Source organism: Tenrec ecaudatus, chromosome 12 (assembly GCF_050624435.1).
Source record: "Tenrec ecaudatus isolate mTenEca1 chromosome 12, mTenEca1.hap1, whole genome shotgun sequence".
NCBI classification, from domain to species: domain Eukaryota; kingdom Metazoa; phylum Chordata; class Mammalia; order Afrosoricida; family Tenrecidae; genus Tenrec; species Tenrec ecaudatus.
In genome coordinates, this window is record NC_134541.1 from 27,706,573 (window position 1) to 27,721,576 (window position 15,004).

At 48.3% G+C, this 15,004-nt stretch overlaps 1 protein-coding gene across 2 annotated transcripts in view; it reads left to right on the forward strand.

The window, feature by feature from the left end:
- Nucleotides 1-357: 357 nt before the first annotated feature.
- GGT7 (gamma-glutamyltransferase 7) overlaps nucleotides 358-15,004 on the forward strand; it is a 31,001-nt gene continuing 16,354 nt past the window's right edge. Inside the window, exons 1-7 of one of the 2 annotated variants that reach the window (XM_075563736.1) lie at nucleotides 358-566; nucleotides 9,077-9,312; nucleotides 9,766-9,917; nucleotides 11,186-11,303; nucleotides 13,138-13,205; nucleotides 13,414-13,487; nucleotides 13,850-14,046. In XM_075563736.1, coding sequence (XP_075419851.1) covers nucleotides 398-566; nucleotides 9,077-9,312; nucleotides 9,766-9,917; nucleotides 11,186-11,303; nucleotides 13,138-13,205; nucleotides 13,414-13,487; nucleotides 13,850-14,046 — 1,014 coding nt within the window. In that variant the 5' untranslated portion in view covers nucleotides 358-397. The remainder of the gene's footprint in view (nucleotides 567-9,076; nucleotides 9,313-9,765; nucleotides 9,918-11,185; nucleotides 11,304-13,137; nucleotides 13,206-13,413; nucleotides 13,488-13,849; nucleotides 14,047-15,004) is intronic. The other variant, XM_075563735.1, reaches the window with a different exon arrangement.

Below are 15,004 nucleotides of genomic sequence, written 5' to 3' on the forward strand. Positions count from 1 at the left end.
TAGTCCGAGGAGGGAGGTCTGAAATCAGGGGAAGAGCCTGGCATCTGAATGCGGTGTCTAGGAGGGAGGGCTTTGACTCTTGGGCTGCAGAAGGTGCCCAGAGCTGCACTGGCTCCGCTGGCAGCACGTCCACCACTATTCCTTCCCTCTCCTTGCCCGGTCGGATCCGCCCTCCGGGCTTTGCATCCACCCTCAGCCCAACCTGCGTGCCCACTGCAGGTGCTCCGCGCTCAGCAAGCTGGCACAAGTCAGACCCGGACGCCGCCGAGGGCTGGGGAGGACGCCCCCTCGCGGCGGTCTAGGAACTCAGGCCCCGCCCCCTGCCTCCCCCGCCCCGCCCCCGCCGCAGCCACTTCCGGCAGGCGCGGCGCTGCGCTGCTGGGGGGCGCGGGCGAGGATGGCGGCGGAGAACGAGGCCAGCCAGGAGAGCGCCCTGGGCGCCTACTCGCCCGTGGACTACATGAGCATCACCAGCTTCCCGCGGTTGCCTGAGGACGAGCCGGCGCCTGCTGCCCCCCTGCGGGGCCGCAAGGATGAGGACGCCTTCCTGGGAGACCCCGAAACCGGTGAGGCCCGCGGGCCGCGACCCTGCCCCGTCTCGGGACGTCCTCGGTCCTCCGTCATCTGCGTGGAGCATCCTCCTCCGGTCTCCATCCCCCTAATCCATCTTCCTTCTCCTGGACCTCTCTCATCTCCTCCCTTGACTTCGTTCAATAGCTGCTGGGGTGAGGTGGGGTGGGGGTGCATTTCCGTCCTGGAGGCTTAGGATGCGACAAGGGGAACCAATGCCAGGGACTGCAGTACGAGGGGTTGGGGTTACCTCTTGGAAAGAACCAACTGAAACGGACGAATGTTGGAGGGGAGATCCTAAGGAACAGCTGTTAGTACACAGAAGGTGCTTTTCCCTAGCCATGGAGACAGGACTGGGAGAAACCAAGTCAGAGATTGCAGCAAGAGGGATAGAGGCTAGGTCTTGAGAAGAACTTCTCCACAGCCAGTGATTGTGGGTGGGGAGAAGCTGACAATCTCCTCATGCCCAGGGAGGGGATAAAAAGAATGCTCTTACCCTCTGCCCGGGTGTGCTGGTTATTGGGAGGCAGGGGAATGGACAGCATGACCTCTCAAAGTCCTTGGGGATTAGAGAGCCGGGTGCCATCGCTGTCTTGTGGATTACCTCACCCTTCCTGGAGCCATGGGCCACACTAGGATGCTGGTAAGGTATCCTGTCCTCCCCTGCCCCCCCCCCCCCTTGGAAGCAGGCTCTAGGATTTTGCTGTGTTCTCCTTGCCTGCTGCAAGTATGGGAGGGGTAGGGAGGCAGGAGACAGGGTTTGGGGTAGATCTGGGAGCCTAGAGCTCTTTGAGCCTTCCTTCCCTGGTGCTTTTCCTCTTATCCATGTGGTCCAGCTCCATCCTCCCCTCCATTCTTCATCCTTCATCTCCCATCTCTCTTCCCCTCAACGTCACTTCCTGGCATTAGAATATCCTTCTGTCTCACTCGTTCTTCCCCTCAGTGCCTGCACTTGAATCCTGTCCCCTACCCACCTGGCAGATCTTGCTTCTCTGCCCTCCCTGGCTTGGCCCTTTCTCAGCTGCTCCTTGCCTGAGAGGCCCAGATTCTCTCCTTATTCCACAGCAGGAGTAGTAGCCCTTATCAAAACTTTTTTTTTTTAAGGGAGTAGCCCTCGAGTTAGGAGGTAGCAGGGAGAAGAGTGGGGAGATGTGCCTGGTCAAAACCATCCAGGTCTATTAAGGGGTCCGGGATCAGGATTGCCCTTCTTGTCCTTGTCTGACTCACTGTGTGCCAATGACCACAATTGCCCTGCCCTAGGTCTTAGTTTCCTCTGCTAACCGAGAGGTTGGATAATCCTGATATGTCTTCTCTTGACTCCCTATAAATGTCAGCATTCAGCACAACCAGTGAATACGTATTTGTGCAATTGTGTACTATACATATTTGTGTGATTGTGTGCTTACTCTGACTGTGAACCCCACTACCTTTCTCCAGCTTCCAGCTCAGTACCTTCTATGTGGTGAACACTCAAGAGCAAATTGTTGAACGAATAAATGAAGGAAGGAGAAACTTGTAAGATGAAAGAATGGCAGTGGAGGAATTTCCCAAGTCCCAGGAGTATCTTGAGGCGTTCAATACAGACTGTTTCTTTTGCACAGAAATCCTGAACTTCTGAGATCCTACAACCTTCTACCAAGGCTGCTCATCAAGATTCCAAGGGGCCTGCCTTGTGGGTTCCAAGGACCTTGCTGTGCTGTCTGATCATTTCAGTGCCTTGTCACCCAGCCCTACTTGAAAGCCCTAAGGTTCCTAGGCTCAGCTGGACCCAAGAAGATGGTGCCACCTAGTGGCACTGCCTTGTAGGACTTTGGTTGTGCCCCCCTAGCTTCTAGCCTGCTGTTCTGCACAACTGCCAGGTACCCATCAAGCCCTATGAAAAACAGAATTGTATGGTTTCTGATATGAGGCTGGAGAAACACTTTCTTTCCTCTCTCCTGTGCTCAGGTCCCAGGCATCTGCTTCTAAATGTCCTGTGCCTCCCCTTCAGTATGCCCAATACTGAAGTCATCACCTGTTATCCTCACTCCTGTTCTTCCCCCAGTGTCATTCCCAATTATTGACACTTCCAAATGTTGGTTAGGTATTCTCTATTCCATGTATATCTGTCCCTGTCACTGTAGACGAAGCTACTATCTTTTTCTCCTGTGTATTATCTCAGAGGCTCCCAGCTACTATTTCCCTCCTTGCTTCTTCCCATCTACTCCCTATACTTCTGATCACATCATTCCTAGTTCAGAAATTAGTGATTCTGTTCCTAAAGGAGCAAGCCAGCCAGGGATAAACTCAACCATCATCCAGGATCTCTCGACCTACATTGTCAACACTGTTCAACTCTGTGCAAACACAAAATGCATTTTGTGTTGATTTGTGTGTGTTTGTGGTGATAACCAACTAAAACTGAGCTAAATTTAAGAGATTTTACTGGGTAGCATAATGCCCAAGGATACTGGGCATCAGGCATAGCTAGATCCACAAACAAAAACCAAAAGTTGCTATAGAGTTGACTCTGTCCCATGGAGACGGGTGTTTATCAGAGCAAAACTAAACTCCACGGTGTTTTCAATAGCTATGATCTTTCAGAAGTAGATTTCCAGGCCTTGCTTCTGGAGAGCATCTGAGTAGATGCAAACCACCAACCTTTCAGTTAGTTATTGAGTCTTTGGTTACCATTTTCACCTCATTCAGATTCAGGTGGCTAAAAAAATGAACTAACTTCTCTCCATCTTTTTCTCTTTTTCCTTTTTGTTGACTTCATCCTGAGATGCCTCCAACAGCTACAAGCATATATCCTACCAACTTAGCTGGCTAGGCAGAAAAAGAGCCTTTCTCTTTCCCACTGGTTCTAGTAAAGTATAAGGCTTGAGCCTCCAATGATCTGGTTTTGATCGCCTGCCTGTTTCTTACCTTATTATATAGGAGCTATATGTTCTGACTGACCCGACTTGGCTCATATATGTACTCCTCTCAGCTGGCTAAAAGAGGGGAAGAGTGACTCCTAAAAGGAAACGGAGGTGCTCTTATCATAAGAATGGGCAGATAAAAATTTGATGTATAACTAGATCAGCCACTTCTAGATAGTTCCTCCTGGTTTCCCACCAATTCAAAAACCATATAGACTCAAATATAAGCCGACCCGAGTATAAGCCGGGGTACCTAATTTATTACCTGGGAAACCAGAAAAACTGATTGACTCGAGTATAAACCTAAGGTGGAAAATGCAGAAGCTATTGGTGTTTCAAGAATCAAAACAAATGAAAATAAAATTACTAAAAATTGAGACATCAATGGGGTAATGTATTTAAATATTTATTTTAAATAAAAACATAAATAAAAGGACAAGTCATTTAACAGTAAACCAGCACAGTAAGTGGAAAATAGGTTCAACAAAAATAATAAGGCTTATATTAGAGTCTATATGGTATTTTGAATTGGTGGGAAACCAGGAGGAACTATCTAGAAGTGGCTGATCTAGTTGTACATCAAATTTTTTATCTGCCCATTCTTATGATAAGAGCACCTCCGTTTCCTTTTAGGAGTCACCCTTCCCCTCTTTTAGCCAGCTGAGAGGAGTACATGTATGAGCCAAGTCAGGTCAGTCAGAACAGGTAGCTCCTATCAACAATGATACCTTAAGAATACTATTCCCTGAGCTCAATCAGCAACCAAGCTAAAATGGAAAGAGTTAAAATCCTTCAAAACTGGATTCCTTATCATCATCCGTATCCCAATGCAGAGCATCAGCTGGTGTGAGGTCATCATAGACGCTGTCCTCACTGTGATCACCGTCATCACCATCACTGCTGTCATTTTCATACAAAGCGCAGTCTTCACTGCCATCCATAGCATTACTAATACTACATTTCTGGAAGGCACGTCTCACATTGCCTTCTGGAATGTCTTCCCATGCATCTCGAACCCACTTTGCTATTAACTCTATGTCAGGCTTCATGAGATTTCCTCCTTTTGTTAGTCGGGCTTGACCAGATGACATCCATTCATGCCACATCTTCACACACAGTCTTTAAAAGGCTTATTCAAAGATACACATCATAGAATGGCTGATTGATTAGATGTGAGTAAACAAACATTCAAAGCCCTGCAGTGTCAGCAGGGCTTTGAATGAACAGCGGAGAAATGGCAATCACCCATGAAATAATGGGCGCTCAGCCTATACACGAGTATATACGGTAAGCCAAAATGAAACTCATGAGCTCTCTCAAAGTAACTTTTTCCTAATGTTCACAAAAAACAAAACAAAATACTCACTGCCATCAAATCAATGCTGACTCATAATGACCCCCTGTGGGTTTCTGAGACTCTAACTGTCTATTACAGTAGAAAGCTCAGTCTTTCTTCCAAGGAGCTGCTGGTGGTTTCAAACTGCTGATCATGTGGATCACAGCCCAACGAGTAACCACTGTGATACCAGGGCTCCCTCTTACACATTAGTATTATTGTCCTAACTCCTGTACAATACACATAATAGGTACTCGGTAAATGTTTGTTTTTTATCAAATCCATGAGTAATTTAATGAATGATTGAATGGTTGAAATAGAGAGTCTTGAATAGACCCAGCTCTGATGGGGTCACTTTACCTTCTGACTCCTCAACTCTTGATTGGAGAAGATAGGTTTAGGGACAAGTAACAAGAATTGACAACTCAAATGGGCTTGTGAGGTTGTTTTTTAAGGGTGGAAATGGCTCCTAATGCTATTTGGACCGATAGAATGGAATTTTTTGAGTTATGCATCTTAGTTCTGAGCTTTCTTTACTTTATGACCTTGAGCAGACACTATCATCTTTTTAAAAAAAAATCATTTTATTGGGGGCTCGTACAATTCTTATCACGATCCATACATACATCCATTGTGTCAAGCACATATGTACATTTGTTGCCATCATCATTCTGAAAACATTCACCTTCTCCTTGAGCTCTTAATATCGGCTCCTCATTTTCCCCCTCCCTCCCCCCTCCCTCATGAACCCTTCATAATAAATTATTACTATTTTGTCATATGTTACACTGTCCAACGTCCCCCCCCCCGCCCTCTTCTCTGCTGTCCATCCCCCAGGGAGGAGGCTATATGTAGGTCCTTGTAATCGGTTCCCCCTTTCCACCCCATATTCCCTCCACCTCCATGCATTGCCACTCTCACCACTGGTCCTGAAGGGGTCATCTGCCCTGGATTCCCTGTGTTTCCAGTTGCTATCTGTACCAATGTACATCCTCTGGTCTAGCCAGACTTGTAAGGTTGGATTGGGATCATGATAGTAGGGGTGGGGGAGCGAGAAGCATTTAAGAACTAGAGCATTTAAGAACTACTGTATACAAACATTTTTGGGGTGAAGACTGTGTAGTATGGCAGAGACCAGACCAAAACCAGGGATGCACATGGTAGATAATGGTGGAGGAGTGGGGGAAAGGAAAACAAGAAAGAAAAAAAAAGAACTAGAGGAAAGTTGTATATTTCATCATTGCTACCCTGCACCCTGACTGGCTTGTCTCCTCCCCGAGATTCTTTAGTAAGGGGGTGTCCAGTTGCCTACCGATAGACTTTGAGTCTCCACTCTGCACTTACCCACATTTACAATGATAAGATGTTTTGTTCTTTGATGCTTGATACCTGATCCCTTTGACAGCTTGTGGTCACACAGGCTGGTGTGCTTCTTCCATGTGGACTTTGTTGCTTCTGAGCTAGATGGCCGCTTGTTTATCTTCAAGCCTTTAAGACCCCAGATGCTATATCTTTTGATAGCTGGGCACCATCAGCTTTCTTCACCACATTTACTTATGCACGCATTTGTCTTCAGTGATTGTATCTGGAAGGTGGGCACCCAATGATACGATTTTTTTGTTCTTTGATGTCTGATAACTGGTCCCTTCTACACCTCATAGACAGGCTGGTGTGCCTCTTCCATCTGGGCATGCTTCTGAGCTAGATGGCTGCTTGTTTATCTTCAAGCCTTTAAGACCCCAGACACTATATCTTTTGATAGCTGGGCACCATCAGCTTTCTTCACTACATTTGCTTATGCACACATTTTTCTTCAGCAATCGTGTCAGGAAGGTATGCATCATGGAATGCCAATTTAATAGAAGAACGTGTTCTTGCATTGAGTAAGTACATGAGTGGAGGCCCAACACTATCATCTTTTTCAGACTGTTTTCTGATATACATAATTGGGAGAGTACACTATCATCTCATAAAGTCACACAGGGCCACTTCATTGACAGAATGTATGTACAGGGCTTGGTGTAGAGTCAGAATCAAGAAATGTAAGTTTAAGGGTCTTCCCAGCATTTCTTTTTTGAAACCTCTCAGGGCCATGGAGAGTTCTGTGCCCACAGTGGGTATTTAACATCTGTTTATTGAATGAATTCCAGTTTTATTTATAGTCTGTACTGCTGAGGGGGCAGAGTATGATCAACTCAGGGAGGCTCCAGAAGTGATGTTTCTGTTTTAAAGATAAATTTAAAAGCAAATTACATGTTGATATTTTTAAAAAGGAATAAAGATAAATATCTCCTTCTCCAACCTATCTCCTCCCATTCAAAGAGGGAGTTTATCTTTCCCTTTTTATTCCATTTTCATTTAAAAATATATTTATTGATATTTTAAAAATATGATACATATATATTTCTGGGCTAAGCATTTCAATGACAAAAAAATTCTCCCGGCCCATCTCAAACACATCCTCTGTACTTTTTAAAATTTTATTATTTTATTTTTATTTTTTTCCTCTGTACTTTTCCCTAAAGTACCTACCATAAATCATGTCTTAAAATACTTTCCCTTTATCAGCATCATTAATATATAGATACGGTTTCTTGTTTATATGGGGAAGGAGGTGTGGGTCACAGAGGCCACACCAGGAAGCTTGGATTTTATGTTGGCATGGGTGAACCACAATAGAATGTAAACAGAACAATATAACATAATTAGTTGTCCATATTCTCACACAGACTTCTAAAGAGGTTGTACTCCTAGTGCAGGGTAATAGTTGCTAAAAAAATACTTACTGGCTGAATGAACTTTTTAGAAATTGCACATATGGCAAGGCATTAAGGTATCAGACTATTTCTTTATAGTTCACAAGGACCCTTAGGCCATTTAGGGACCTGGGTCCAAGGCTGATGGCACTCAAAGGCAGCAACTCTAGGGAGGAAAAGGTGTGCCCGCTCTGATAGGAAAAGGAATAGAAATAACTTTGAGTGAGTTACCTACAGGCTACCTAGTAGACACCATACATCACCTCGTGGAGTCCTGGTCCCATCCTGCCAGTTCGTGATTAGCATCAGTTTTAAGTAAGGGAGGTGAGACTCGCCGATGGGCCCATATTCAGTCATCCAGTAAGTGAGTGGCCTTCAGGGTCCTCTTGTTTCCACTCTTACTGCCCTCTGTCCCCTGATCCCTTCTCCAGAGCAGCCAGAACGATCTTTTCAAAACACAAAACAGATGGTCCCACGTTCTTGCTTAAAGCTTTCCTGTACCTCCATCACTCTCAGGCTAAACCCCAAACTCTTCACAGGGCCTACACAATCCAGAGGATCTGGTCTAGCTTCCACCCCCACTTCTACCCTCGCCCCTCCACCCAGGCTTCCCCGGAGTGGTTATTTATTTTCCTGAAGAAATGTCCCCACCTCTTTCCCACATGAAGGCCTTTGCACCTTCTCTGTTCTCTCTCTCTCTCTCTCTCTCTCTCTCTCTCTCTCTCTCTCTCTCTCTCTCTCTCTCTCTCTCTTTCCCTCCCTCCCTCCCTCCCTCCCTCTCTCTTTTAGACACACACACACACACACACACACACACACACACACACACACACACGGCTTGTTCTACATATAGCTGGGTCCTTCTCATCCCTGTTCTCAGTTACAAAGTCACCTCCACAGAGAGGCCTTCCCTGATTTCCCCAAGTAGCCCTGCCCCTTACTCTGTCTCACCCTCCTTTCCTCAGAGCGCCTGCCAGCAGCCTGTCATTTTGGACTCCTCTGTGTACTTGTTTATTGCCTTTTTCATCCACTGGTCTGTGAACCCCATGAGGGCAGAACTTGTACCTTTCCCTGGCACAGCGTACACCACACCCCCACACCCTGCATCTGTTAAATGAATGAGTGGGGAATGGAAGCCAGAGGCTGGCCGCTCCACGTCTGTAGCTGCCTCGCTGCACAGCGGGCAGGGCTCCTGCTCAGACAGGATCTGATTTCCTAGGAGGGCTGAACCGGCTCCCCCACCTCCCTCCCTAACCTCTCCGGGAAGTGGTCTCAGTCCGGAGACGGGAAGTGGTCTCAGTCCGGAGACGGGAAATTTGGCTCATCAGCCAGAGCAGGAATCCAGCTCAGCTGGGCACCGCTGCCCCCGCCGCCCACCCTGGGGTGCTGGGAGGCACCGAGAAGCTGGTGGTGGTAGCGGGGGTTAGACTTGGAGAGGGTGAAGAGCAAGCAGAGGCCGGTAGAGGGCCTCCAGACCCACACACCCTCTTGCTCCTCCCCGCGCTCTGCAGACCCGGACTCCTTCCTAAAGTCGGCGCGGCTACAGCGACTGCCATCCTCGTCGTCCGAGATGGGCAGCCCGGACGGGTCACCGCTCCGGGAGACGCGCAAGGACCCGTTCTCGGCCGCAGCGGCGGAGTGCTCCTGCCGCCAAGACGGGCTCACGGTCATCGTCACAGCCTGCCTCACCTTCGCCACCGGGGTCACTGTGGCGCTTATTATGCAGATCTACTTCGGGGACCCTCAGGTGAGGGGGACCAAGGGGAGGGGGGGGAACTAGGAAAAAAGTATGGGAAATCGAGTGGGAAATCGAGTGGGAAGGGGTGAAGGTTGTGACCTGGAAGAAAGGATGGGAAAGAAAATGAGTCAGGGACAGATTCTCAGGTAGGAGAGACTTGGGCCAAGGAGGGAAGGGTCTTGTTTTTTGAAATGTGAGTGGAGATGCATTTAATCTTTTTAGAATATAGTTCCTGGTTTTTTTGTGATATATATATATATATTTTTAATTGACATATCATACTCACTGCAATAAATCCATTCACATACAGTTCTTTTGTTCAATCCCATTGGGTAGAGTTAAACAATCATCAATGCTATATCAATTCCCCTTTCACCCCCCAACTGAAGGAAGGGTCTTAAGGAAGGTTCAAGGGGTTCCCACTGCCAACACCTATTCCCCGCGCCTCCTCCCCCCCCCCAGATCTTTCAACAGGGTGCAGTGGTGACCGATGCTGCCCGCTGCACATCCCTGGGCATCGAGGTGCTCAGTAAGCAGGGATCTTCCGTGGATGCAGCTGTGGCAGCCGCCCTGTGTTTGGGAATTGTGGCCCCACACAGCTCTGGCCTGGGCGGGTAAGGACCATTCATTCGCCTTTTGAGGTGGGGGTCACCCAGACCTATCTTTTGCCTCTGGGTCTGTCTGTAAGCCTCACTGGGTATTTCCTAGTATGGGTAAAGGACAGCAAGGACCCCATTCTTTGCATGTTTCCTTTCTGCTCCCAACCTTATCCTTTCTCTCTGGATGGAGTCAGAGGAGCTAAGCTACCCATGGGAGATCTGAACGTGTGATTAGAGGCTTCTTTATCAGGAGAAGAAATGTGTACACTAGAGTGAGGTGCGTAGGTGCCCAGGTATGCTGTCCTCAATGAAGGCAGTGATCCTTAAGTGTTTAGGGTCACGAATGCCCATGCAACTGAGATAAGTTAAGGACCCCCGGTTCTCCAGATCCCAAGACTGAGGCTATAGTGTGGTCACCCGTGGGCCAGACCTAGCACACGGACGGTTTTGAACACACAGATTTGCTAACACTCCACCCATATTGCCACATGGTTCCTATTAGCTGGAGTGGGGGCAAAGTGGCTTCCTTTCACTCACTGCCACTGAGCAGTTGCCGTCTCATAGTGCCCTACCTATAGGAAAGGGTAGAACTGGCCCTGGGAAGTTCAGAGACTGTAACTCATTATGGGAGAAGAAAACTCCATCTCTCTTGAAGTTGCATCCACTGGTGGGAAAAGGCTGTCTGCTTTGCCAGACTTTCTACCATCTCTCTTGCCTGCTTTCCTCCTTGTGTGCCCTAGCTTCAGGCATGTGAGTTTTACAACCCCTAGCTTAGATGAAAACAAGTCACTGAAAAGGGAGTAGAGGGCCAAGTTCACTTTCTGGCTCTTCTAGGCCCCAACAAGAAATCCCCCCTTTGGGTTTTGACCAGTCTGTCCTTATATAATTCATTCCTGGGGGTGGGGGAGAGGACACACCCAGGAGGCAGGTGCAGGAAGCTGGCAGGGGCCCAACTTTGAGTCGGGGTGAACATCCTACTTACCCAGTCTCTGAGTTTTCCCTAATCAGGGATTAAAATCTCTAATGACAACTTGTAAGAGGCCCATGGACCCTGGATCCCCAACCCCCTTGGCTTCACTCCCCACCCAAATAGGGTGACTGAGGCTGTGAGTCTCTGCTGGGAAGGGAGCACAGGGCCCTGGTGTGTGTGTGTCCCTTCACCTTCCCTCTCCCCCTGTTAACAACCTGAGCCTACACCCCTTGCCATTGGGGAGTGGGGGGGTTAAGTTCATTGCTCAAAGAAGTAGCATCTTCTCACTCTCCCCTTTCTGTGTCCCACCCAGAGGGGGTGTGATGCTGGTGCATGACATTCGGAGGAACAAGAGCACACTGATTGATTTCCGGGAATCCGCACCAGGCGCTCTCAGGGAGGAGGCCCTGCAGAGATCCTGGGAGACCAAGGTGGGGACCCTGGTGGGAATAGGGCATCTACTAGGGGGAGGGGGGTCTCCCTTCACTGATCTCTTGCTGTCCCAAGCATTGATTTGGTGAGTATCTACAGTTGTCCCTTGAACCACACAAGTTTAAACTTCAAGGGCCATTTAAAAAGGGATTTCCCCCCCCTGTTGTTATTGTGGTGAACTCAAGTGTTGAATTACTTTAAATGCCATGTGATGCTGACCATTCTTACTTGAGCAATTTGTCTTTCCTATCATATGGCATTTCATGCGGATACTTTCAACACCTGAGCTTACCGCAGTAGCATCGGGGAAAAACAAAACACCCACATACAAGTGGGCCCTCAAAGTTCAGAGCCACGCCGTTCAAAGGTCAACTGCAAATTCTACCCAGATTTTTAACTGTGAGGGAGGTTGGCACCCCCAACCCCTGCATTGTTCAAGAGTCCATTGTTGTATGTTGCTGTGGTGTGCTTCCGAGTGAGTTTGAACTTGTACAGGCCTCAGAGGACAGAGGAGAACGGCCCCATAGGGTCTCCAAGACTGTCTTCTTTAAGGACGCCCATGCTCCATCTTTCTCTTGCAGAGCGGCTGATGGATTCAAACCGATGCACCACCATCAGCCCTCTGCCACTGAGGCCATTCTGACTCATCGGGCACCCCAGAGGGCAGAGTAGAACTGGGTTTCAAGGCTCTCTCTTTTTTCTTTCAAGGCTCTTATTTGTATTGGAGTAGACTGCATTATCGTCCTCCCTCAGAGTAGCCAGTGGGTTTGAACTGCTCACCTTGTGGTTAGCAGTCCAGCGCTTTAAACATTATGCCCCCAGGGGCTCCAGAGGGGAATGGGAGAAAAGGTTGAACAGGACACTTAGGCTATGAAGAAGACAAGTAGTCCCTGAATAAAATCACCAAAGCCTCTGGATGGTTGCTAACAGGTGATATAGCAACACTTTCCTTGTCCATCCCATACATAAGAACGAAGAAAGATGTCACGGAGTTGCTACACTAAAGCTTTTATATCCCACTCTGAGCCTGTATGCACTAACTTTCCTAGTTCACACCATGCTGGAAGAACAGAGCCTCGCTGCTAGAAATAAGCCCACTGTAGGCTGAGAGCAACGGAGAGAATCGAAAAACTTGGGAAAATAGGCACACGAGCTTAAAATGGTGGTATTTAGTGCAGTGGCAAAATCCAACACATCCCTGAGATGCCATAGCTCAGAGTAATGATAGAATGATAGAAGGGCACCTTGTGGGGGGTGGGGGGAATGGAAAAAAGAGGGGCTGATACCTGGGGCTTGAATAGAAAGTAAATGTTTAGAAAATGATGATGGCAGCATATGGATAAATATGCTGGTAGAATTGATGTATGGATTGTTAAAAGAGCTGGAAGAGCTCCCAATAAAATGATGTTAAAAAAAGAAAAAACCTGAATTAACTGAATAAAAAAAGGGGGTGGCCCCTTTATCCACCATTTTAAAAGGTAGGGTAGGTATAATTCAATACATTCTGGATGCCATTTAAATGGATTATGTCTTGGTCCTTAAAAAGGTTTGCTTCATTTGTGTTTCTTGATAAAGGTCTTTCTGTATTTGTTTGTAGGAAGTCAGGGAGATGGGAGGGGTGGAATACTGAGAGAAAAGAGGGAGGGGACTATGACCTACCCCTACCCTTGGGGTGCCTGCCAGGGAAAGCTTGTCCCTCCCCTGGGATACTTGGCCTGTGTCTCTCCCCTGTGCCAGCCCCCATCCCTGACTTGGGGCTCTTCGGAGTTCAGCCCAGCCCCCCCCTTCCAGTGACCTGGTCTCCTCTCTCCCTCGCCTGCCCGCCTCGCCCAGCCTGGGCTCTTGGTGGGGGTCCCCGGAATGGTGAAGGGGCTAAACGAAGCTCACCAACTCTATGGCAGGTAAAGACTCTTCCCCCAGGGTCCAGGAGCCCTGTCCCTGTCCTGGGGTGGTTTTCTCCCAGCTTCCTGGATTTTGCCCTTCCCGACCTCTCCTTCCTCCTGATATGCCCTTCCCTTGCCACGACTCTCCTTCCCAGGAAACCCCCCTCCCCCCAAGACCCCCCCTCACCCAGGATTCCCTCCACCCCCTGCTCTCCGGCCCCCCCAGGCTGCCATGGTCCCAAGTCCTGGCTTTTGCTGCAGCTGTGGCTCAAGATGGCTTCAACGTGACCCATGATCTAGGTCAGTTGGGGCCTTGGGGTGGGAAGAAAGTCACGTGGTTGATGAAGAAGGGAGGGAAACAATATCGATGTGGGATCCAAGTCAGAAAGGGCTGCTGTTCTAGTGTGTTCTTCAGACTTGCTCCCCATCCCATTCCCATCCCATCTCATCCCATCCCATCCCACTCTTTTCGAGGCAGCCCAAAGGCTATAATCTTTAAGGAAGTAGTTTGGAAAGGAGGAATTGGTAAGGGGCCCACAGACTCCTGTGGGGCTGAGCACTCAGGATCAGTCGCTTGGCCCTCGCCCATGTCACCTATGGCGAGTCCCAGTCATCCTGTCCAGTGTCTGTGCCCCTGCCCAGCTTCCCGCCCCTGCCCTCAGCCCGTGCTCTGATGGAGCAGCCACCTCCCAATGCATCCGATCGTTTCCGGGAGACGTTCTTGCCATCTGGTCGCCCGCCGCCACCTGGCACGCTGCTTCGACGGCCGGATCTGGCAGATCTACTGAGTGCTCTTGGCACCTTCGGCCCTGGCTACTTCTATGCAGGCAACAACGTCACACTGGAGATGGTGGCTGAGGTGAGTGGTGAGTGGAGGGGGTTGGGAGCACAGGGTCCTAAAGGAAGGACCCTATCGCTGGGATGGCCTCTAGTTTCTTTCCTTCCCTGACTTAATCTGCCTCCTTTCTCCCAACCTGCTTCTTACCCTCGCTCTATTTCTCTGTGCACCCGAAGCCCTGGTGCTATGATGATTAAGCCCTTGACTGCCAACCAAAACATTGGCAGTCGTAGCCCACCAGTAGTGTTGTGGACGAAAAGGCCTAGTGATCTGCTCCCATGAAGATTCCGGCCTAAGAAACCATATCGGGCAGTTCTATTTTATACTGTAGGGTAAACATGAGTCAAAGTCGACTCGGTGACAGCAGGTTTGGGACATATGCAAGGGGGCTTCAAAAAGTTCCTGGAAAAATTCCATTCGCTTTCTATTCCATTTTTCCATGAACTTTTTGAAGGCTCCCCATCTCTATGCGTGTAGATTTGAAAAGTTTCATTTACTCTTTAAAAAAAAATCTTTGGTTAATTTTTAATTATTCTACTGTATGGTTAAAATCCAAAAGCTACTCAAAGAGCATTTAGTGAAAGCTCCCCCTCCTTTCCCAAGTCTCTGCTCAGCCACGAGTGTCCTTCTCTGTAGTCGGTCACTGAGACTAGCATCGTCTGTATCCTCCCAAAAATATTCCTTATACAAACAAACCGAGGATAAACTAAAAACAATATTGGTACTAGGCCCAGTTCAGCCATTCACGGTCTTATTCTAAACAAAATGTATTTAGATATGTCTGTGCTTTGTGGATGACTGCAGACAAGTTCTCTGACAGACGTGTGTCTTAATCTCATTAGGGTACCTAAAAAAAGATCCAGTCAAAATAGTGGCTGAGATGATCTGCTGGTCTAGTTAAGTTCAAGGCAAAGAGGCAACCCGGCTATGGTCATTTGGGGATTCCAAAGGTATAATCCTGATTGATTTTCTCAAAGGA